We start from the raw sequence: 26,763 nt of genomic DNA, 5'->3' as shown, positions 1-26,763 counted from the left end.
TTGCTACCGACTGGTTTTGTATCAATTCATTTGTAGTTCTATCGCTACGAGTATTGTGTAAAATAAATGTATATGTCTGAATCTATGTTCGCTACTCAATGATAAGTATATACGAATAGGCGGATAATAAAATTACGCATTCAAGATTTTAAATTGACATGGTTATTTTTATTACTAACAGTATTTAAAACGGGATATTTACCATGTTTTTTATTTTTATTTGGTGGAGCTCGATATTTCGACATGATCTACGAATGTCTTGTTCACGAGTTAACAATGTAAACATGGTAAAAATGGTAAATATCCCGTTTTAAATACTGTTAGTTACGCATTCAAATTGTAAATTAAGGTTTTTTTGTTATTTATTAATATGAACGAAAAAAGTTATGAATAAGAAAGATTGATGAAAAGAAAATTTATGTTAACTACTGAGTTTCATGCCGGGTTTATTTTGGTTATTTACGATTTGATAGTTATTTAATTTAATCTTCTATGTACTAAGCTATATCTGAAAGAACGCTCCCCCTTGAACCATAATCGAAAATAATATAAAAGTTTCATATCAATCGGGTTTTTAGTTGAACAAATATACAATCAAAATTGACCTACTTAATATATTTTTATAGAACCATACATTATATACAAAGTTACTTAGCGAAGTCACCTCGTTTCTAAATATTTCGCACTAAATAATGAAATGTTTGCGAACTTTCTCGACGAACAGGTAAAACATTGGGCGGACAGAAATAGCTTCCCGCGCTCGCTTAAACTTGAAGGTCCAGTGTTTGAGATTATTCGTAAATACACAACGGTTAACCGATGCGAGGTTAGCCGTCCACAGCCGTCAAGCGTCACAGTCGAAACATAAAGATTTATATAATATGTGATATTGTTTTGTCGCATTTCTCGTTGATTAGTAACTTGCGGATACGTTTGTTAATCCTTATTTGGCACAAAGGTTATAGTTTGTTGCTAAATCTGACTTTTACGATAATATAAATTAATTACATTACATTAAGCTTGTAAATTTCTTACTGCTGGGCTAAGGCCTTCTCTCCCTTTGAGTAGAAGACTTTGGAAAATATTCCACCACGCTGCTCCAATGCGGATTGGTGGAATACACATGTGGCAGAATTTCGTTGAAATTAGAGACATGCAGTTTACCTCACGATGTTTGCCTTAACCGCCGAGCACGAGATGAATTATAAACACAAATTAAGCACATGAAAATTCAGTGGTGTTTGCCTGGGTTTGAACCCGAAAGCATCGTTTAAGATGCACGCATTCTAACCACTGGGCTATCTCGGCTCATAATAGAATGCGCGTAGAAAAATATTTCTTTGACCTATAGTTAGGCTTTGCATGGTTATTTATTACATAAGAATTATTAAAATTACGTTATTAAATATACATAAATATGATTTAAAAATAGTTCCTATATAAATCTTGACCGCGTAGAATGGTGGCAATAATGCTAGTAATATTCACCAGTTGAATTCCAATTCCGATCCTCTGGGCAAAAAACGAAGCAGCCCTGTAATAGTGACAGGCAATAAGGTGATGGAACAAAAATATAATTTGCAATACGACACGAATATTTGGATATTTAATATTTCACCTGTAGTTTAAAGTAGTAGCTATTGAGGCAGTAGTGACCATTTACCACCAGAAACCAACCACCACCTCTTGCTCGTCCGCATGATACAATAAAAGTCTCCGTAAAATTTCCACAAAAAAATTGTACCTTAGAGTAAAAATAAGTAATGTATTGAGTTAACTAATTTTTTTTTAGTAATGGTTAGTTGTTGATTTATTAATTGTCAGAAATCAGGATCAATATATACATATATATACAAAATAGAATTGTATAAACAAAATAAAAAACCGTAACGATTAAGCAAAGATTACAAATAAATCGCTCGCTCCGATTATCAGTCAGAACTATTTATTTTCAATTTGCGTTTCACAATCAAGGATAAGTATTTTCTATATTTAAACGACGATAGATTTTACTTGACTTTCCTTCTCACCTACATATTTAAGCTTCTTCGAACGTATTAATACGATTATGATTTTTAGACGATTAACGCGTAAATTTGGGGTCAATTCTGTTAATAAGCTAAATACTTTGTCGCTTGGGAAACACATAGAATGCAAAGATCAGGTTTTTCTTTATACAATTGTAAATAACTAAGAGTATGTCGATTCAAAGTTTTTTTAGGAATTTAAGCGCCAAAATGATGAAACCTCTTTTAAATTATTTTTTTAATATCAAATAGTATGATTTGAGGACGTTTTTTTTTTCTTATACAGCCGTAGTACCGCTCTCGAACCGGCCAGTAATATTTTTCCGTTTTCTAAAATTAATTATTATTTGTTAAATCGTAACAGTTTAACATAAACATAATCAGCCTGTAAATTTCCCACTGTTGGGCTAAGGCCTCCTCTCCCGTTGAGGAGAAGGTAGCAGTAACGTAACAGTTTAGTTAATTTCAATCAAGAATCCTATTTAATTATCTGCACATCTACGGCTGGAGCTCTTCAAAATGAGACCATAGCCGTTTTTTTTTATGCTGCTATCGTCCCATAATCGCTGGGGCAAAAATAGATTTACGCTATTGATATATAAGATTACAACGAATTTATTATCAAAAGTCAAAGCTATCGGCCGATTTTGACAGATAATCGAATGACGTTACTAGATTGCTTCGTGTGACCAAGAGTAACTTGGAACTTTTATTGAAATGTTGGTAAGCACGATTTGTTTGAGCGTTCCTATCCGTCCTCCCGATGACGAATAGCCAGTTTAGGAAATGCGTATCGTCGATAGTTTTTGAAAATAAAGTAAAGGCATAAGAATAGATTTGGCTGTCTTTTGTTGTACGGATAGATTGGTTGTTGAAAACGACCGCAAGTAAATATTACCTACCTACCGCTGATTTCAATCAAACGAATGGACTTATATGAAGAATTATTGTATTACTTCTGTGATTCAGTGATTTGAGTGTAATTAAAAATAGAAGGTACCTAATCTACGCCGGATTCAGATCAAAATATGTTTAAGCACTTTTGAATCGTCATTTTACAAAACTGTATTAAATGTAAAGCTACCACCGGTTTGTAATGTAAATTCTACCGAGAAGAACCGGCAAGATACTCAGTAGTTATTCTTTTCCAACATTTTAAATAGTTATGTCAGTTAATATTATATATAATCTTGTGTCGAATAGTACGCCTTATTTATTAATGTTCTTTTAACAAACGGCTTGAATTTATGAATTGGCAAAGTTAAAAAGTTAAAAGCTTGAAATAGACAAGTAATATTAAATTAAATAATAATTATATAATACTTTATAGAACACGAGAAAGTACTTTTCTTATTCTCCGCCACACAGAACAAAACTTAACAAGGATTTTTTATGTCTCATTAAAGGTTGTATGGAAAAAAGCTGAGTCGATCATCGCACAAATTTTCAGCTAGTCCCTTTAACGTACAAAAATAACGGATATATAATAAGAATAGGAATATTTTTAATTTAAATTACAAATAAAACTAAATATTATATTGTAACTATATAAAAAATTTTTAAACTATAAGCGCATGTTATTTTTGTTAATTTTATGCGTGTAGTGACTGTTTTGTGCTGTTACTATACAATCTCATAGTGCGTTTAATGAAATTAATTTTATCTCACTATTATTAGGTTGGTTCATTGTTTATTAAATTGATTCAAACATTTTGGAAACACGTTTAGACAAAGAAACTACATATGTCTTGTCAGCAACTATTAAAAATTGGATCCTATTACTTTAAACAGAATATTATTTAGTTGAAAGTTTTGATGCTTTGTAAGTAAGATATACAAGTGAGTACGTACGTTTTACGTGAACATTTACAAAACTTTAGAAATGATTTTTCCATTATATAAAAAAATATCAAAAATAAGATAGAAATATCTTTCTCTTCGAAATATGTCTGGGTACGTTTGTATACAAATGTTTACGTTCCACGGGCACGTTGAAAGACGCAAACACTTTGATTTCATAATATTTTAACAACAAAACGAATTTATTTTACTTTTACACTCGGTCTCGATGAAAGACAGTAAGTGAATATTTTGGTTGTTTTTTATCGTGAAATCGTGTCATATATTCTGCGTAAATAAATACGTCTCCCTTTATGATTATAAATAACTCCTAACCGGAACAATATACGGCACACCGTCTCGCGCGGCGAAGGTGCAAACCGACGCGAACTGTAAAGCCCTGCGCTGAGACGACGCTCTCGCAGTCACTTCGAAAGCTCCGCATCAGACGCACGCGCACCTTTTCCGCCGCGGATACCTCGATTATATATTAAAACGATTGTATTTTTAAAACCTGCTTCGATAAAGTTTGTAAACAAATAATATTATGAAAACGTAATCGGCTTCGCGATGTCTTTCTGTAGGATAACCGGCCGCAGCCGAGGGCTGCCTAAGCCTAATTACTTTCCGCTTCTCGCACCGATCTCACCCGCTGATGCCAAAAGATGTTGCAGGATCACAGGAAAATCATATGGATTACCTTCACATCATTACATTCCAGTTTTGCTCACAGCAAACTCCGCTAAGACTAAATGTAAAATAACTAACGTATCGGGAGAACTCGGTCCTCATCATTACTCGCCCGAAATTAATTATGGAAACAGAAAACATGAAATTCTTCCGGATTATAGATATATATTTCCGATTTTGGATGGATCAACTGATGCTCAAAGAGCTTTGATGGAAGTGCTTTTGACAAAACAAGTCGCTGATGACAAAAGATATGTGTATACCGTTCAAGAAAGAAGATGTAGTTTAGTATTTTCCGCTCGTATGGAAGCAGCAGTGCGCGATGGTGATGTTCGAGACGTTATGCTTGCTAAGGATTCGGATACTGTTCTTATTAAAACAAAACAAGGTCGTAGTGTTTCTATGGACTTTAAAGACTTCACGGAGGAAGTGGATATTTTTGAAGGAGAGGGACCAAACGCTGAAGTATTAAAACAAAGAGAAGCTGAAGAATTAGAAGAAAGAAAGAAGAAAAGGAAACGTGCTGCAGGGTTATCGTCAATGAAAAAAATATTTGAAAATAAAGAGAAATTGGCTGAAGTGCAAGAATTAGAAGAAGAAAAATTACGTCAAGATCGTTTAGCAAAGAAAGCCAAAATGGAAGAAGTTAAACATGAAAAACATGATATTAAAAGTTTTTCGTGTAATAATTTTGATCTGAATCATATGCGTTCAAAATCGAGCATTATAAGGTGTAGTGGAGACTGGAAAGACCAAATGCATCCTCTTATTGAAAATTGGGACTGGGACTTATTTGAAAAAGAAATTAAGAACGAATCTTTCACTCCAAAAGTAACCAGTTTACCATCTCCTATCAAAATAACACCATATCATTGTGAAACAGAAATTTATGAAGTGGATCGAAATATTTGTGATGTGTCCATTACCCTTGAGAGTGTACCTTGTGTTAACCCTTTGAAACCTATAAAATCGCGTCCATCTGAAGAAGTTTTGTCCGCTGTAACTACTTTACCTCAAGAACGCCTAGTGGAAACTTCAAATGTGACTGAAAAGTTATTGGAATGTAATAAAATTGATATGTTACCGACGATAGAAAATTTACCAGATATCGTCAAAAACATTAAAAAAGGGAAAAAAGAAAAAATTGGTAAAATATCAGGTCTGACGTTAGATATAGATAAAGCAAAGAAATTTATTCCTGGACAACATGTAACTACTCCTCAAGGGACTCTTTTTATACCAGGACAGACAGTAGAAACACCTGCTGGTCCTTTGTTTGTCCCTGGGTTAAGTGTAAATACCCCTGCTGGACCAGGCCTAATTCCTGGTCATTTTATAAATAATGAAACTACCAACGAACCGTTTTTCCTCGTAGGCCAAGTATTACAAACTACGAATGGAGATGAATTTGTTTGTGGGCAGACTGTTAAAAATAAAGATGAAACCTATCGTTTTATAGAAGGACAAACTGTATTGTCAGAAGAAGGTGTCAAATTTGTACCAGGAAAATCTATTAATAATGGATTGGAAGATGTGTTTGTTCCGGGTCAAGCCATAATGACACCCGATGGTGTACAGTTTATTCCCGGCCAAACGATTGTAGAAAAAGGCAATGTTATTTTTACCCCAGGACAAAATGCGAAAATAAATAATGAGTGGCAGTTTATTCCAGGACAAGTTGTACATCAGGACGATGAATTACATTTTATTCCTGGGGCTACATTAGCTACACCAAATGGTCTCAAATTTATACCGGGACAAACGGTTACTACAAATGGAGAAACATTATTTGTCCCAGGTATAACGAAAATGGGAGAAAATGATTTAGAATTTATTCCCGGAACTACAGTTGATACTATTGACGGTCCGAAATTCGTTGAAGGACAAATCGTCACATCAGGACACAGTGAAAAATTTTTACCTGGTAAAACAATTGTGCAATCAAATGGACATGTCGCGTTTTCAGTCGCGAAGTCGATCGAAGATATAACATTTACAGAAAGCACCCCAACAGGGTTGCCAATAGACATTAAAACCTGTTCTTTATCCGAGGAATCTTTGTATGTATTCGGTCATATGGTTCAAACATCGAATGGTATAGAATTTTATCCTGGACCTAGAATACCAAAGTTAGATGGTAAAGTTGTTCCAGGGCGTCTCGTTAAAAATGACGCAAATCAATCTCGTTTCGTCCCAGGAATGATGGTTGAAGGCATATTCGTGCCAGGACAAATAGTATTTACAGAAAATGGCGAACAGTTTGTCCCTGGTCAAGTTGTGGATACGGTCGATGGTCCCAAATTTGTTCCTGGTCAAGTAGTAAATACTAAAAGTGGACCAAAATTTGTTCCTGGCCAAACTATTCATACGATAGATGGTCCTAGGTTCGTGCCGGGGCAAATTATTGATACAAAAGCTGGACCTACTTTTATACCTGGTCAAGTAATATCTACTGAAGATGAAGGGTCAAGATTTGTCCCAGGTCAAGTCGTAGATACTGATGAAGGACCAAGATTTGTTCCGGGTAGAGTTATAGAAACAGATGATCAAGGAGTTACTTTTGTTCCTGGTCAAATAGTGCAAACACCAGAAGGGCTTAAATTTGTTGCTCCTGACTTAATTGAAGGCGAGGAAGGTCTCGAATTCTCAGTACAGAGTTTTGTTGTAACACCAGAAGAATTAAAATTATTAAAAGTGAAAACTAACCCAAACGATACTACGTCCACTAAAGGAGAGTTAACAATTGATACAAAAATGCTAAGACAACTATCTGAAGCAGGTATGTCAATTGGAAGACAAGTGCCTGCAGATTTACCAGCAATTAATGTGATTTTAAATCAAACTAAAAATGCAGAAACGTTAAAAGCTTTTGTTACTGACTTTGGTTTGAAAGATGAAGTAGCAAATCAGTTAATGGATGTTATTAAATCTATTATAGAAATGAGCGTACATTTGAAGTCTGAAATTAATGTTAATCATAAAGAAAACGGATTAATTGTCGATGGAAAGAAAAGTAGAGCAAACAAAAAAAGAATGGATGAGATAAATCGTATAGAAAATGCTGAAGATCAAAAACAGAATACGCGTCAAGAGAAAGTGAAAAACTCCATTGCAGCCGCCGTTCTTGCAGCTTTAGTTACAGCAGAGCAATATGAAGAAGTAAACAATAACAATGGAAAGGAAAAGTATCATCATATCTTAAAATCGATTGATACAATTTTGGGAAAAGCAATTGATGAGGACTTCGTATCTGCTATGTTCAAAATTCTTCAAAGGGAAGAAGATAAAGAGCTACTTAGCGAGGCAATTGTAGAAAACTCTACAATTCCCAAAATGGAGTTAATTAAAATCGCCATAAACAATGCCTTAGATAAAAATTCCCTTACCCAAGAACAAATGATTGATAAATTTAGTGAGTTTTTAAGTCAAGAAAATGAAGTTATTGGCCCAGCATTTAAAAATATTTCCAAAAATGATCCAATATTGCTTAATAAAATAATTAATAATATTTCTGAGTCAATATCGTTTGTCAAAACCGACCATGTCGCTACCGAAGCTTTACAAAAAATAATAGTTGCAGCTATACAAGAAATTAGTAACAAAACATTGGAAAATGTGTTAGATGGTTCCGATAAAGAGTTGTTAAAGGAAACAATTATTCAATCTGCTGGTCTCGCAAGAGTGCTAGGATTAACTAATGTTGCGAAAAAACTATTGTCTGTAATTGATAACGAGCAAGGCTTAAGCAAAATTGAAAGTGATGATGAAAGCATGAATATTCTTAGAAGATTGACTGTTATGAGAAAACTGGCAGAACAGAATCCAAGTTTGCATTCAGCGATACGCAAATTAGAAACAGATGCAGAGCTTGCTCGCACAGATCCCAAACTCAGAGATTTGGTACGAGAAAGCGCTGCACTTATGATTGTTCCAGAAGAACCACCATTATTAACATCAGAAGACGTTCCATTAAGCTTACTTCAACCTGAAAATAGTCTTGCAATGGAAGATTTTCTGTTTCAACGAAAGAAACATCCGGGTGCTTTGCTAATAATGAAAAAAGGTTTACAAGCAGTTGTTCCACGAGAGGCTAGTCGGGCTGTATTAACTGGTCAAGTAGCTTACACAGTACTCGATGAAAATGGCATTAGACATTTTGAACCTTTACATGTTTTCTCAGCTCTTAATTTAAGTCAACCTACAGCTCATAGATTTAGTATGTACAGTTGCCCTGTGCAAGACGATAATGATGAAGACCTTCAAAGTTTTACTGGATATTGTAACATAAGTCAAAATCAAAGAATTACAAAATACGGTGGCTGGAATAAAAAATATAATGGCGTACTACTTGATAGAGAAAACACTCGGTCTAGAATGACAAGTCTCAAAAATACACCAAGCTACGAAAGATATAATTCTAGGTCATTGACAAGATCTAGATCTACATGTAGTAGGAGTCCATCTAAGGTAATTTAGAAGATTTCAGAAACCAAAAATTGGCAAATAAAATCTATACAAAACAATTCAACAACTCTTGCTATAATATAAATTTATATAGTGCTATAATATTGAAACTAAAAGTGACTTTTTCTGTTGTTGTAGGTAGACGATGTAGTCGTGGCAACAGCCGATTACACAGCGGCGGGTGACGACGAGGTGTCTTTAAAAGCTGGAGATATCGTAGAGGTTCTCGACACGAAAGCTGCCCTTGGATCAAAGTGAGTCATTTATCTATATTGAACACATCCTTTCATACAGCTGTAATATACTATTTAATGAGAAAAGTTTCTTGGTAAATGTGAATACAATTTAAATAAGACTTGCACAATTGTGTTCTCATTGAATTTGATGTATAGTTCATTAATATACATATATTTAACCTAGCGGACGTGCGTGCGTCTTTCGTAACTGGAGTTACTTACGCTTTTTAACTGCACACCGAGTATAACTCACATGGCCTTACACAATAATTCATTCATTTTAACACTTATTTAATACACGATTTATATCGAAACGATATCGAAAATAACCGATTTTATTATAAAGAAAATTTCTTCAACTATTTTTATTCTCAAAAGATTTATATTCTATAAACAAGAATTATATTGAAACTCTTTAGGAATCGTCATTAGTAGATTATTTCCTTAACGTTTCAAAAGTATAAATAGCCTCGTCAAAAGTTGATTAATCATGTTTTCATTATTCATAAACTTCGATTAAAACCGACATTTAGTTATGAAAGGCATCAATTACCCCGAAACGCAAAACAACAAGCTAAAATAGCAAATGACAAGACTTTATAAATTCCACCTGACCCAGATGCAAATAGAAAATACTGGAAATGCATTTTATTAACACACCAACGCGCCGGACAACGTTACTATATAAATTTAGACGGGGTCGATGCACTCTGTTACGTAACTTTCAGATCATTTTCTAAACATAAGCGTAATCATATGGTCTCGCTTAGCACCGAATACTTCAGTTGATTCTATAACCTACGTTTGTAGTAGTTAGTCCTAATCAATTTATATCGTACATTCATATCGCTTAACAAAAATCTGATCAATCATTACTTAGTAATAAAATTTCATCATTATCATTATAATATCATCCCATATCAGTATAATGATTCTCCATAATCATCAGATAACGTAATGAGAGAATAATTATTGATGCAGGTACAGAGGCCGTGTATATAGATACGAGAATCATTTCTTCCAGTCCAGGGGTTCCTCACTGGACTATGTTTTTAGTGTACCTACCTACAAAATGTATTATTACTGATCATTATAATTATATAAGAAGATTTAATGACAGCGCAGGAAGACGGAAGAAGAGTCATGCTAACATTGTATATACCGCTTTCTGGCAAGAAAATGTTGAATTTAAGTTGTGTTCATCATATAAATGTTGTGATCAATATTTACCTTGTGATAACTATCATTATGTATCATTAAGATATTATATATATTACATGCTTTATCATAATTATTCAAACACGTTGTATAACATTAATGAAATCGCAAAGCTATGTATCTAATAAAGACAATTAAAGTTTTGGAGTTTCTTTTTAGTTAAATAATACGCAAAACATTTATTTATGAATCATTTCCAACTTTTATACTGCGGGATAACATTTCAATATACCATGAGATGTCTTAGATTTTTTTGGAATATATAATATGGAATAGTTTCTTACAGATATATGTAGTGCTATAATTTATTACTATAATCTAAACGAAACGACTGCCTAAATAATATGACCCGTAACGACACCGATCCGATTCCGACAACAATCAGCAACAGTGCGAGTGTCTTACTTATGAAATGTTGATAACCGACTTATTCTATTTTGATATACTTACTCTATTTTGATACGTGTATCCTATAATTTTCATAATTATTATGATCAATGTTGCATACCAAATTATGATATTTCACGCTTGTATTCCTCTGAGAGTTTATAATTTCTTTTTACAGAATACTTTTACTATGCCTGATTGACTTTTTGTAACGCCATCAAACGTCATATAAGCACAGAAGACGCAATTCAATGTTTTACTACATTGTATTTATTATGTATTATATTAGAGCAATAACATACCCAAATATTTTCTAGAGACAAAATGGAACCAAGTTCAAAGTTGTATTTATTTAAAATAATAAGTCTATGTAGAAATAGTCTCGGTGTTAAGAAATGAAAAAGTTGTAAAGTCCAATAGAAACTTGTACTTTCATATGAATGCAGTGTTGCCATCCTTAAATTTAGGTTGCGATCCTGTCCACTAATAAAACATTCAGGCACGAATATCCAAAGCTAAGAAAAAATACACTAAAGGCATAGACAACACGACGTAGTATGTAAGATTATCGTATATAATATTAATATATCATATTTTGTAACAAATAGTTTTGTAGATGACTTAAAACTTGAAGGAGGTTCTCATGAGGAGGTTAATATTAATAACAAATATAAATGTACACGCAGCCAATTGCTATGGGTCTTTTTTAAATATTTAGAATATTATATAAACAAATATTATCTATATAGCCCAAAGGTTAAATAATTCTGCCGAAAAGAAACAGCAGCGCGCTTAATTAACTATCAATCAACAATTGACATACTAGTTATTCGAAGTTAATAAAGGAATAAATAGGTACAAATTGTCTTAAAAAAGTTTTCGTAAGACATATTACCTTAATTAATTATTAAATAGTTTATTTAACGTATGGTTCGTTAATTATGGTTCAAAGTTAAGTATGGGTAAAGTTATAATAATAAAGTTTATGAAATGAGAATTTATGTAATTACTTCATTACAAATACTTATAAATACTATTGTAGTGTATGTTAACAAATTTTATTTTGGAATATAATATCATAGTGTACAAAAAGGAAAAACCCGTGAAATATAAAATGGCACATCGCCGGTGTTGGCGCGCAGCCAAACTTGTTGAGACTAAGTTCTAAGAAACATTAATAAGATGACCACAGGTACTTCAGATCACATTTATGATTCACTATCCCATGGATATACATTTCAATAAATCAAATTGTTAACAAAATATAAATATATATCATTAAAACAGAAATATATATAAGTTTAAACAGAGTTACTATACTTTATTCCCAAATAATTTATTATCAAATTCTACCACCATTATAATATTATTAGCATAAATTTAATGAATCGAAAAACAACGCAAATATATTTAATAAAAAAAATAGCCATGTCTCCTGAAAGTAAATAAGTTTATATTATATTAAACTAAATTTTAGCCTCCTGTCTAGCCGAGGCATTTGTGACGTCATCTATATTAATACATGAAAAGATTTTTTTTTGTAGTGTCTACTCAAAAAGCTACTGAGCCAATATACATCAAACTTATGCAAGAATAAGCAGCGCGATATGTAGAAACTTAATATATTATTATATAAGTAGACGCCTCGCAGTTACGCCCGCTTTAAATGTCGACTACTGAGGTGAGAGGCGTGAATTTCACTTTCTTTTGTTTTGATAAATAGCATATGTACGTAAAAATCATGTAGACATATAGGTAAGTCGGACGAATCGCTGATGAGAAACTGTGTCGCTACCGACGTCACATCGTTTCTGGGCCAGCCTGAAATAGCACACCGATGAAACTTGGGCTGTAAACTTGACAGTTATGTTTTTTTATCGACTATATTGTTAGAGGTATTTGAAACCATAAAAAAGAGTTCTTTTTTTAAATTTATGTTAAATAAAGATATTCAAACATTGTCTGTTTTAGTAATAAATCTGTCATAACATACGTGCATACCTTAAGTAGGAAATACAGTACAAATAACGATGTCTTTATGTACATTATATATTTATATAGAACAGCATTAACGCTCCAAATAATGCGATTTCAGTCAACAGCATCTTAAATTGTCATTAGTAACGTCCAATATCCGCGACATTGTTGCCAAATTATTTAGGAGCTGGTGCAAGGCTGGCCTTATTCAATTATAGTAAACTGCCAGTTTGAATGTCTTCTGGAACCCTTTTGTAAGCCCGTATAGTTTGCCCCACAAAAGAGTTCCTGACTCTATGCAGTCGAATAACAGAAGTAATTATTTTGTGTTTTTTGTGTATCACAAAATCATTTTATTCAAAGTTTTACAGACTTTAAATTGAGAGGGAAGAGATCATATTCAATTTCTTTAAATGTATACCTCAATGGTTTTTAGCATATTATATTTAAGTTAACTAAATACATATATGCGATAAGACTTCAAGCAATAAATGAATTAAACTAATTACTAAATACACGCATAGGTACTTAAGCTTTTTTTACAGACTGGGTTTCGTCTGCAAAAACTTACCTACGGACAAGAATTGATTTTTATCCTAAAGTATCAAAACAAAAAAAAAAATTCATTTTTAATTTAGACATAAGTTTCATACAGTGAAAATCTGAAATTACATTTTAAAACTGTTTAATACCTACTATTGCTTATTATATTAAACGATCCTTAATAACCAACATTGTGTTCTTCTTTTGAATATCAGAAATAGATTTTTTATGTGTTTGTCCACCCTATACAACGTTCAACTATAGTAAAGTCGTTAATCGACAACCTTTGGTTTTTAATGGAAAGGAAAATAGCAGTACTCAGAACAAGTATTATTTATGCCAAACAGATTTATATTCTTGTAATTTAATAGCTATCAGACCCTGACATTGAGGCGTCATGTGCGACCGTCTCCGACTTTGATTGATGTTAACAAAATATATCATGAGCAGGAAACACGTCAAAAGTCCCTCTCGTCTATTTTTAATTACTCAAAATTAGTCATAATTGTAGCTGGTTAGGTATCTGGGCATTATTACTAATCTATCTCTGTAAGCTGATGGATTTGTCAGGAGATATTTGTCAGATAAACGGTCGATTAAAATGTGGTTAAAAAGTAGTTCAGTCAAACAAGCATATAATTTGACTTGGTGGTAGGACTTTGTACAAGCCTGTTTGGATAGGTAACACATACTCATCAGATATTTTAGCACCGAATAGGGATGTTGTATTGTTGGGTTCCGGTTTGAAGGGTGAGTGAGTCATTATAACTACCGGCCCAAGGGACATAACATCTTAGTTCCCAAGATTGGTGGCACATTGGTTATTATTTCTTACAGCGCCAATATATATGGGAGTGGTGACCACTTATCATTATTGTTCAATTGCCTGTCCGCCTACCTATTATATAAAAAAAACCAAAAGTGTTTGATTTAATTATGCTCTAAATTATCCATTATCGGCCAAACCACTGAATTTGATAAGATTTGGTATGAAACAAGCTTGAACTCCAAGGAAGGACTACTTTTTTATGCCTAATACCTAACAAACAATCCTTAAAATGCGAGCGAAACCGCGGGCGACTAGTTCAAAATAATTACGTTTTTTTAGGTGCTTTTTTCTTTTTGGGTAAAAAAAAGATAGATTACGCGTTTTAAATACAAGAAAATATAGGTGATAAAAAAGCTTGAAGAAGGTTTTCGTTGATTGCCTAACGTAATATATAAAAATGAATTTTAATCAACGGCTTTTATTATAGGAATAATTTTGTCTGAGAAAAAAGATTTTTTTGTAAAACTGATATACAAAACCTTTGTATGTAGAATAGGCGTACGAGAAAGTCAGTGACAGCATCAACATAATTTATAGATAACCACTTCCATGTTTAAAAAAAACATATCATTTTAAAATTAAAAATTTTGATTATCTTGGTGTACTCAATCCCTAATAAGACAACCGCTCCGACTCGTCCAATTGTGGGCCTATAGCCATCTCGTCCTTGTTCTCCAAGGTAATGGAATCCATTATAAACTGCCAGCTCCTGCGGTGCCTAGAGTAGCGCCAGCTGATTAGCGACCGCCAGTACATTTTCCATCGCGGCCGCTCAGCCGGTGATCTTCTTGTTTACCTGAGACATAAAGGGTGGAAGAAGTTGAGAGCAAGGGGCCTCGCCCTTACCTTACATTAGCAGCCAGTTTGGACACAGCGAAGTCCTTCGATCGTGCGTGGCACAAAGACCTTCTTTCGAAGCTTCCTTCCTATGGGCTTCCCGGGAAATTATGCAAATGAATCACCAGCTTTTTGCCAGATCGGAGCATCAAGGTCGTTGTCTACGGTACATGCTCTGACTTAAAACTCATCAATTCAAGGCTGCGTTCTATCATCCACTCTTCATCTTTCTTATGCATATCAATGACTTGTTGCAAATGAGGAACATTCACTACTATACAAACGACAGCACCGTAAACGCCTTAAACACCGGCCGTGCTAATATTTATCTTAAATAGAGTCCTTGTTAAACAAAGTCTCGGACTGGGGCCAGCTAAACCTAGTCCAATTCAACCCCTAAAAGACGCAAGTTTGCGTGTTAACCGCTAAAAAATCACCATTTATATCTCCGCAATTTAAGAACATTCCGATAGCCGCCACATAGTATCGGAATACTTGGCGTTGATGTTTCGAGCCTCGTTCAGTTTTGCAGTCAATTGGAAGGTAAAGCTAAATTGGCATCAAAAAAGCTCGTTGTGCTCAGCAACGCCAGACAGTATTTCACGTCGGCCCATCGCGTAAGACTATACAAGGCGGAAATTCGGCCTCACATGGAGTACTGCTCTCACCTCTGGGCAGGTGCTCCCCTGTACCAGATCCTTCCATTTGACCGTATCCAACGCAGAGCGGCTCGAATTATCGACGATCAAGCCCTTTCCGATCTGTTTGATCCTCTGGCTTTGCGTAGAGATCACTCTGCATCTACTACCGAATTTTTCACGGGGAATGTTCAGAAGAATTGTTTGGATTAATCCCGGCTGCTGAATTTCACCTTTGGACATCTCGTCAAAATTCCATGTTTCACCCGCACCACCTAGATGTCCAAAAATCTACAACAGCGCGATTTTTAAGACATTTTCCGCTTCGCACAACCAATCCGTTGAACCAGTTTTCGCCGGTGGTTTTTCCGAACCGATACGACTTGGGAACTTTCAAGAAAAGAGCGTTCCTAAAAGGCCAGCAACGCACCCGCAAGCACCCCGGTGTTGCAGATGTCCATGGGCGGTGGTAGTCACTTTCCATCAGATGAGCCTCCTGCTCGTTTGTCACCTATAACATTAAAAAAAAAGGTTGTGTTCCGTTTAGAAGGGTGAGTTAGCCAGTTTAATCACAGGCACAAGGGACATAACATCTTACTTCCCAAGGTTGGTGGCGTATAGGTGATGTAAGGAATGGTTAATATTTCTTACAGCAACTTTGTCTATGGGCGGTGGTGACCACTTACCACCAGGTGGCCCATATGCTCGTCCACCAACTAATGCCATAAAAAAAAATCATATATTCTACGGCCGAACATCAATACTTAGTATTTTTGTGTTCTGGTTTAAAGGAACACAACAATAGGTTAGGCAGGGAGTTAAGCAGTGTACCTACTACAGACACTACAGACATAACATCTTAGGTCCTAGGCTAGTGGTACATTGGTGATACGAGGAATGATTAAAAATTCTTGCAGTATCAAAGTACCAATAAATTATGTACCAATGTATATTAGCAGTGGTGATCTCTTACCATCAGGTACCATTTGCGAGTCCACCTACTTATGACATAAAGAAATGTGATTAATTGAAAAAAAAAAAATTGTTGTAATTAATTCATTGTGAAATTAAAAACTAAGACCGGTTCGGACAAGAAGAGAGAGTAGAACTGGCGGAAATATAGGAATAATAGGAATTTAGCGGAATTTTTCAGTCCCAAGATGTGCTATCATCCATGAACTCAATATTTGTATTTATTGTTGTAATCTTCTGGACAGGCGACCCCTTACATTTTTTTAAAATTTTACCAACTGTTTTCCGCTGTTTCATATAAACACAATAAAACATTTAGCTAATATATTTTAGGTAGCTAAAAGATTAAACTTCGCCTTTCCATACAATTGCATGCCATTCTATGTGTACTAAAAACATTGTACAAAGTACTAATTACTAAATTTTATTTCAACTATATAAATTGGGGTCAGATGTTATGGCTTACAGAAATTTTCAGTTTAGAGTAGGATATTCAATGTTAAAATTTGTTATATGATAATACAGAGTTAGTACCATCTGGTCGTGAGTGGTCATCCCTAGCCATAGAGTTTAAGATATACATATGTAGTTGAGTCTACAATATACCTTCACTTAAGAATAATACGATTTATTAATGATTTACATTAGAATAAATTAGTGGATGATATACCTTTTCAAACGGGTTTACACAAAGATCTACTATTAAAATAAATATTTATTTGTCTCTTTGGTGAGAAATTAGCCTAAAGAGCATTATGATCATTGCATTTTTGAAACTAATGCATTAATTATCAAAATCAAAGCATGACTCGCCCTTATTAATAAATCGAAAATCTCCAAGTACTCATAGTTATAGTTCCCTCATATGTGTATTAACACTGTCCCATCTCCCAGGAATCCTCAAATCGACTCCAGTCTGAACGTGGAAGCCGAACTCCTTGACGCATCAGCGGCAAAACACAAATTGGCAGTTCGACCGAAGAAAAATCACCCAAAGAAACAGACGAAGAAAAGTCAAGTCGCCGAGAGGTAATCTTACATAACCAAATCAAAATATACTTATTAATACAAGTAATTATTAAAATTACCAACGGTTCCTAATGTAGATTCTATCGAGAACATCCGATAAGAAACTTCGTAGTCATTTTTTTCCGACGATGGAATAACAAACGTTTCTGTTTCAATTGGGGTTAATAATATTCTGCATGAAACTCAACGAATACGAACTGCTAAGATATGTGTGTTGATCCACAAAAAAATATAGATTTCGCAATGGTAATTGGTTCATGTAATACTAAATATATTTATAGCGTTGCGTAATTTTGACTTGTCGTTTTTTAGGTGACCCCATTGCGAATATTACAAAACGAGATAATGTTTAAATATAATCCTTTCCTTCGTCGCTGTGATGTACATTTTTGCGATTTTACTAACCTTAATTTGTCTGGACACAGAAAAAGTACTCACAGTACAGTAGTAGAACAAATATTGTTTTTTAAATTAATAAAACGTCACGTCTCATTTTTACCTCACATGGTTAGTAGGACAGAACATTTGTTAGTCAAATATCAGTTATTAATTCACAATTGCGATGTCGATATTCCGTGACATTTTGCCTCATCTCTACAAAGTCACTTCCCGCCGTCTGTAAGATAAGATCTTTTAAATCACGCAACGGGTTTTAATGCGGTTTTAATCAATAAATATTGTGATTCAAAAGGAAGGTTTATATGCATAATACATGCATAATATTAGTAAATAATTTTAGCCGCACATTAAAAAAAATATATTTCCTTTTTATGTTTGTCCTTCAATCTAAAAGATGTATCAATCTGTTAAATCTATATTATTAGACCCTTATGGTGAAGCCGGGACTTGCAAACATTATTGACCTTGAAATTTCACTTTAATTGTGCCCAATTAAGAAGAAAGAAGTTTTTTCGATATGTGATATTAAACCTCGTTTCTTTGATTATAATGTTCATCTACGAATATTTACTTATTTATAAAATAAGAGATCGTGAGATTGTCTTAACACTGAACGAATATTATAAATAACTACTACTCGTTTTTTAAGCAAAATTTCCCACGCATGCACGTTCCGTTCAGGTTGAAGAATCTGGCATCGCATCCGGGAATTGTCAGACTCAATGATATTAATCTTTTCTAATAAAATGAATGGGTACGCTGTAAAATTTTGAATGTTCATATTCCGATGTTATAGTGGCATATTTGCCCCACTTTCGATTTGTTATAATGGCAACAATAATTCTATTAGTATACGCTTCTGGAAATATTTCTAATGAATGTTTTTCTTTGATTTGTTTCTGAAATATTTATATAGAATAGAGAAATGATCATACGACATATTTGTGGATTATTTTGCACCTTGACGAATGAAAAAGCAATTATGTTTAGATTTTGTTAAGAAAATTAATATTTTTTTAGAATCAATTCGATATAATAATTTCCAACTTTTTTTTTAAATCAAATTCTTTAAAAGTGTAGGGCGTAGGTTGTAAAGTTAAGTCGTTCTGAAATAAACAAAGAAATGAAATATTACCTATAATTTAATATTTAGCACATTTTCAAATAAATCTTAATATAAAGTGTAATAAAAATATTTTCAAAATGAAACCGTGTTACGAGAATTGGATGAGTACCTATGAGTTTAAATGTTAGAAATATAAATTGTTTTTTGCGAATTATGTATGGATAAATTTATGGCACAAATGTAACCAAAACAATATATTAGAATATCCAATATTTTATATGATAAACAAAATTCAACAACTTAATCAAATCGTACAACCTATTTCTGAATTTCAGAGAAAGTTCAATGTACGCTGGTCAAATACAAAACAAATTTACGAAAATATCAAGCACTACCACAAGCCTTTAGTGTGCTAATTACAGTTAATTATATAACAAAAAAATTACATAATAGTTTTACCGATATCAAATAAAAAATATTACCCCAATTACTAACAAACAAATTACGATATCTACGCAAATATCTGTGCGTTAACACTGGGTTTCTGGTTTTTAACACCACTTAAAATCGTTTGACACATGAAAACTTTAGAAAAAAACATTTTCGGGACTGTAATTTAGAACTACTATATGTCAGAACTCGACTTCTGATACGTTTTCTGTGTATACCATCGATTCGAATATCGCTTGAATATCGATGTGGTTTATCATCAATCCAAACGTGAAAACGATTCATTAATCATTGAGCTCAGTAATAATTTGTAAGACGAACACCTGACGTTACACGGGCCGGGTATGGATGGGTCGTGGGCGACTGCGATCCGGCATATTGGAGCCAGATAGGATTACGCATACAACATACATGACAAAGTATGCAAAAGACAATAGAAGCTTCCGCCCATAATTCTTGTATACTTGCGTACATTTGCGTTACCATATATGCGTCATGTATAATATAATATATGTGCATAACATGAGGACAAGTACAAATACATAAAGTTTATGAGCTATGCCCAACATTTATGAGATATATCTACTCCAGCTCTCTTGGATCGGACGATATTATTATTGTGCCAAACGATTACGAAATAATTGTTTAATCCAATTTTTTGACAGGCTGTAAATCTTATAAATAAATAATTATTATTATAGAGTTTCAAAGACATCAGTTTAAGTATTTCTCAACATATTTATTATGAGTGTATATTCGTATTTTAATAAATAAAAAAGCCACACAAAAATGGGAACATAGTTAAAAGTAGTTAAGTAACGGCTTGTATCCCACCGCTGGCTAGACTTCTGGGTTCTCCAATGCGATCAGATCGACAGTTCTACATATGATTGTTTTTCTCACGATGTTTTTCTGTACCGTTCGTTTTTCATCTTAACAAATATTTAGTACAATAAAGTTCTTCGAGGATCTTTTGGTAACAGTTCCCGTGTTCTAACAACTGGGACATATCGCCTGTATTAATTATATAATTATCAAGGTCCAAGATACATATAATAGATATTTATTTAATAACTATTTACAAATAAAAACTAATTTTCCTTTAATAATGTTAGCGACGAATCTTAATTTTAATTTTCGTATAAAAATTTTAGTCTTAATAAATGTTGTCTGAAACTCGTGCTTTTAATTTAGATTTACAGCTAGCACCTTGAACAAATTGAAAAAAAAAATAGTTAATAACAAAAAGCCCCATTAACCATGTTTCAATCAATTTGTAACATTCCAGAAGGACAAGAATGTTTTAGTTTAATATTTCAGGTAGCAGGTATTGTTTTTCTTAGGTAATAACTACCTAAAAAAATTACCCTGGAATGTGTAAAAAAACTTTTGTAATAAGAAATTTAGGCTTAGAAAAATTTTATTTAATTGTAAAATGATAGAATTTTGTACTCAAATAGAACCATGGTCAAAGGTAGAACCGTTCACCTTCGTCTTCATAATAAAAATGTTAAGACGAATAATCGTTTAAATATTTCATCTTTTCTACTAAAAGACAAATATGGCAAAAAATTGACCAGGATTTTCTAATTTTGATCAAAATAGAAGATGATAGAAGAGCGCGTGTCCTTTGCTTAATAAAATATGTTTTGGTCTGTTTTATTTATTTACAGAAAAACTTTTCTCAAGTAAATATACAACAAGCAAACGGACTTTCTGTACATATAGTCAAAATAAAACGACCATAGATACACTTCGGCCCTAACCAAGCACTTTTAGAATATATATATTTTTCTAACAGGAAACCTCTTTAAATTATGAGCATTATATTGATCGTGAATAGTTCATAAAATATTACGAGCTATTTAGTGGCAATGCCTGTTGTATTAAAAATATACGATTAAAAATAGTCCCAAGTTTATTGGCCGACGTGCAGTTTTACGTCGGTGGGTAGAATCGTTAACTTGTTTTACAGAACGAATGATTTAATTGCTTTCGGAGATACTAACCTACATTCATGTAACCCTAGTAAAGGGCTGCGACTACGTGTATACATTCACTGATCAGAAATGTAACAAGAACAAGGTACAATTCAGCACTGATTCCAGATACGAGTGTAAGAAATGATTGAATTATCTATCAAAATAACCCCATGCAAATAAAGTCCCAAAGCTATGGGCTAAGAGACCACCTATTCTTTTGAGGAGTACAATTTTCATTCTTATGAAACTAGTATGAATGAATAAGGGTCTATAAATCCGATAACTCACACCGAAACATAGCAATTGAAGTACTGGTGTTTGGCAAGAGGATAAAGTTGACTAGAACCCAAACAGGCCAGAACTCGTTCTATCAAACAGGAAGACAATTTTTTTTATAAAGAATGTGTTCATAAACGTGGCCATGTTGCTAATATTCAATCATTACATCGCCAATGTGAAACCAACCTAAGGAACTAAGATGTTATGTTCCTTGTGCCTGTAGTTACGGAGGCCATCTAAGGATTATACTTTTAAAAAATAATGCAGATATACACGTCTACTACCTACATAAACATAAATAATTCGTTACTGATAATAAAATTGTCTACGAGGCGTAATTCAAAAGCGTCTTAATAAAGAATGCACAATTTATTTAAGGTACAATTATGTACTTTACATAAATTGTACATTTATTATTTACGAAGCGATTTTAAGCAATGCAGCATTAATCCATCCATCCATCCCATTAAGTATCTTGAATACATTGTGCATTTAATATAGATTAATATGGCCCCTTACAGCATGTAATTTAAATGAATATTTATAAAATATTACAGATCTAAAAGTCAAGGACATAGCGGGTTCTATTGGTTAATGACAGAAGAGCTGTGAATGTTGTATATAAATACATTCTGCAGTATATTTAGTATCAGTATTGCACCTTTAGTGGTTAGTGACACATAGAAATACATTACGATTGATCAAAAAGAGTAGCTACTAATTTTCTTGTCGGTTCTTCTCGGTTGAATCTACATTTCGAACTAGTAATAATACATTAGTTTTAACATTGAGCCTACTTGAATGAAGTATATTTTGATATTCTGATTGATTATATTTCGTCATGATCGCAGCGCGTTGTTTAACCCTGCGCCATGAACTCGAATTGGAGTGTGAGATGTAGAACGGATGCTGTTTAAACTTGGCTGTATGACATCACGATGGCAAGCCAATATGGGGTTAATGGTTTGAATCTGGTATCCGTGTTATACAAATCGATGAAAGATTAGTCGTTTATTTTTTCATGTATACAAATATGCTATGATACGAAATTTGTAATAAATATTCAATTTTGAAAGTATGTGTTCTACTTAAAATAGTAGTATTTTTTAAATATTAAATACAGATGATAAACAAATTCATTTGATCTCAAATAATAAGTATATATTATAATAGTCAAACCGTATAGATAAAAGGATGGTTTATACAAATAAAATCTAGTTATACATCGATATGAATATTGAAATGTTTATAAAATAAAGCAATCGTATATCCGTGACAATGCACTTCTGCGTCGCATCATCCTAATGAGTTTCTGTAAACTTTAAAAATTAATGGAGTATCGTCAGCAAAGAATACAATATCACAAATACATTTGACATAGAAAGGAACGTCATTTATATACACTAGAAATAGAAACGGACCTTAAATTGATCCTTGTGAATCACTCATCACTACAAACCTAAACAATATTAGATAAATTCTTCCTTCCTGTCCGTTTATAAGATGATTTTTTAGTCGCTTTTGCCAATTATTATAGGGGAAGGTGATCTATTATCAACAGGTATTATTTCACCTCTTTATCTAAATAATCTTATAATTTTCTTAAAAAATATATATATATTTGCGTAAAATATACCATAAGCACAAAGAAAATAAACAAAAACAAACTGTTTATCTTTATTAACGACGCATTAAAACGACGCTCACGTTTTTGAACAGGATGAAACAGCTAGCGATACACAACGCTTGTCTTGAAACAGAATCCAGAACGCATTAATTAAGTCACATAATTAGGATGCAAATGAGAATTTTCGTGTGCCACATTATAAAACCGCGCTACAGGAAGTCTTCAGACATCCACTCAGTTTGTTGACACGAAATGTCAGCTTGCTCGATTTATGAACTCGGAGACTAAACAATCTTCCGCGAGGAGCGCTCTATTAATTCGTTAAAGTTGAAGAGCCATCAATCACGAGGAGGCCATTGTTTCGATGTTTATATTTGCAATGAGTTTTTAATTTAGAATCGTTTTGAATCTCATGATGGGTGTTAATGTTTGAGGATCCAAAATTACTTAAAGTTAACGCTCGTTGTGTGCTTACAATAACAAATTTTCAAAGTAAATCTTTAGAGTGATGAGAAAATATTTTTATGGTCGAATTCGAACGAAGTATTTAAAAAAAATTGAGAGAACTGTTTTCGACCTAAAAAGGTTTTACTACAAACAAAGAAGCAGATATTTTATCTATTAATGAATACAAAAGAGTAGGTACATATATATCTCATACGTACAAACGAACGAACTAAATGTTTTGACAACCTATTTGTAACGTTCAGACAAGACAATATGTTCTCCACAATAGAGATCACATGTTTTTTTAATTTTATTTATCTCTCGACCCGTTTCTTCGGTCATACCGGTATGTCTTCCGTCATTACAATTATTTATGTCGGAGCGACACGGAGCTAAACTAAGATTTGATTGTCTATCGTAAATTATATGAATATAGGCACGAAGTGATAGTCTATTAATGTCATTTCAGAATAATAACTCTGATATTCTGCGTTAATTCTTGTTATAATGATTATGTATAATCTAAGTATTCGTGTCTTATGTCAAATATTTTTTGTCCTATTTGTTGTCGGTACACTTGGCCCTTGGAGTAGTAGGGCAAAAATCTTTATTAAAAGTATAACACCTCGTCATATTGCCTCCACTTGGGACAGGAGGGCTGGTTCATTTTTTCCTTGAATCGAAGTTGCGATTCAAAGAGGAAATGCTGTTAGCAATTTTTGCCACCATTCCATGCGGTCAAGATTTATACAGTAACTAGTTTTAATTCATATTTATTTAAGGAATTAATGTTGATAATTCTTAAGTATATATTTACAGCTATATATTATTATTTGTCTATTATATAAGTCTATATTAGTAAAGTATATTTTATTTTAATCTCATACGTGTATTACTTTTAAGCATTAATTTATGCAACTATCCAAATTCAATCTTAAACTATCCGTTTAAAATAGGTTCATATGTTAAATATAAATTAAAATTTATAATCTGAAGTAACTTTAAATACAACGTCATTAAATGTACTCGTCCCGATTTCGTCAGAGAGAAATTATAATTTTTTTTAGTTGCCGATCGCAGCGCCATCTACGTACACACATAAAAGAAAACATCAAAATCGGTGCAACCGTATAGCAGTAGATCAGTTACACGTACAGAAGATTTGTATACAAAAATATGATAAAATACACTTGAACATAAAGCTTATAAAAAAAGACCAAACAAGTAGAAACGAACACATTGAATATCGGGTATTATTTTACAAAGTCCGGTTGGCCTTTCGCAACGTCACTGCTACGACCGCTCTACGCCACACATTTTTTTTTAAATACAATACAATTCGCGTGTCACCTGTGACACAAATAAGACATTTTGTACGTTTACGGTACACGTTAATTTATAGTAGGAAAATTTTACCATGATTACGGTTTTGAATATTAAAAGTTTAAAGAAAACGATTGCGAGGATTGGTTTTAGGGGTGTGATTTTGTATATTTCTTAACTCTTTGAAGTTTATTGCTTTTGGCGCATTTTGAAAATATGATGAGAATACATTTTTTACAACTCGCCCGCAGGGTGAATTAAACAACTTCACACGTATTCTTTTACAATGTAAATTTTAAATTAAATTAAATTATGCCTGTTATATATAGTAGTGACAAAAAAACATGCAATTAAAAACTATTGCGCTGAGGAAAAAGAAGTTCTCACGCGCGTACCTGATTTACATACGTTCTTTTTATTACTAAAATTAAAGCCTTTATATATTTTATTAATAAAAAAATAGGAAATCGGTTGACAAACAGAAAAGAAAAAGATACGGAACTGTTTCATCCTTGCTTATTTATATGTGATTAATTTAAAAAACTTAACTCCACCCCGATCAACACTAGTCTATCTATTTTTGAATGAAGAAACAAATGCAATCTATACGAAAAATTCTATAAATTTATTTAAAATATGATCGTAATGAATCGCAAATTCTGATATCATCCACCCAGTGGCAGTGGCACTTAGCCCAGATGCGATGTTTGGGGAATCGTGTTGAATAATGAAAAAAACATGTGTATTCAATTTATTCGAGTCACTTTCGATTATGTTCGCTTTGCTCTTTTATATCCAGTTCTGATTTCATCGCGTCTTAATATTCGGAAATGAAAGGGACATTTCGGTAAATATTATCGTTATGATTTATTTGTCCTTAAAACGCAAGATTTAGTTTGTCGTAATGACATAAAGCACCACTTGATTTACACGTGTAGCGTCAGCCTTTGTTTGAATTATGTTTTTGATTTTCTGACCTCTTGGAGAATATACGCTTTTATTTATGAAATTTAACAGTCGTGTTATGTTTCCACGGTCCATGTACGTATGTTTGTGAGTTTTCTTATTCCACCATTACTCTTGGTTAGAATTATTGCGTCACCCGAAATGCAATTGGCTCTAAATTAATTAATTTATTCATTCACGGCAAAACGATGTTCGATTATAAGCCTCACTTGTCTTGACAAGTATATTTTAGCATACCAAAAAGGTGAACAAACAATAACTTTATAACAATTATGTTGGCTTCGATCTCACTTCTCACAAATTTTAATATACTTTTCTGTACTTTTGTCTTTGTTTTTCATTCAATATTTTATAATAATTTTATAACGTTGACGATAACATTTACACGAACAACTCTTCCAACATATTGTACACGTTTGTGTCAGTAACAATGAAATTAACTCATTCTAGATCTCACAATAATCCAAGAAGATTATGGATTACGTTTTAAGAAAATCATATTTCAAATTCATCTATTTTTAATATAGTTTAATGTTAT

The 26,763-nt window shown here is 33.0% G+C and overlaps 1 protein-coding gene across 12 annotated transcripts in view; it reads left to right on the top strand.

Moving 5' to 3' along the window:
• The window catches only part of Obsc (Obscurin), a 415,125-nt gene that overhangs the window by 23,307 nt on the left and 365,055 nt on the right, over positions 1-26,763 (top strand). For 5 of the 12 annotated variants that reach the window (XR_010309210.1, XR_010309209.1, XM_026636895.2 and 2 more), the window contains exons 1-3: positions 4,223-9,023; positions 9,159-9,274; positions 17,552-17,686. Coding sequence is in view for 10 of the 12 variants with exons in the window: in XM_026636895.2 (XP_026492680.2) it covers positions 4,437-9,023; positions 9,159-9,274; positions 17,552-17,686 (4,838 nt within the window). In the remaining 2 variants the exon portion in view is untranslated. Of the gene's footprint in view, positions 1-4,221; positions 9,024-9,158; positions 9,275-17,551; positions 17,687-26,763 lie in introns of those variants that run through there. The other 7 variants (XM_064215690.1, XM_064215693.1, XM_064215684.1 and 4 more) reach the window with 5 other exon arrangements.

This window comes from Vanessa tameamea, chromosome 2, assembly GCF_037043105.1.
Source record: "Vanessa tameamea isolate UH-Manoa-2023 chromosome 2, ilVanTame1 primary haplotype, whole genome shotgun sequence".
NCBI lineage: Eukaryota > Metazoa > Arthropoda > Insecta > Lepidoptera > Nymphalidae > Vanessa > Vanessa tameamea.
The sequence above is the reverse complement of the archived record's forward strand: the minus strand, read 5'-3'. Positions and strand labels throughout refer to the sequence as shown.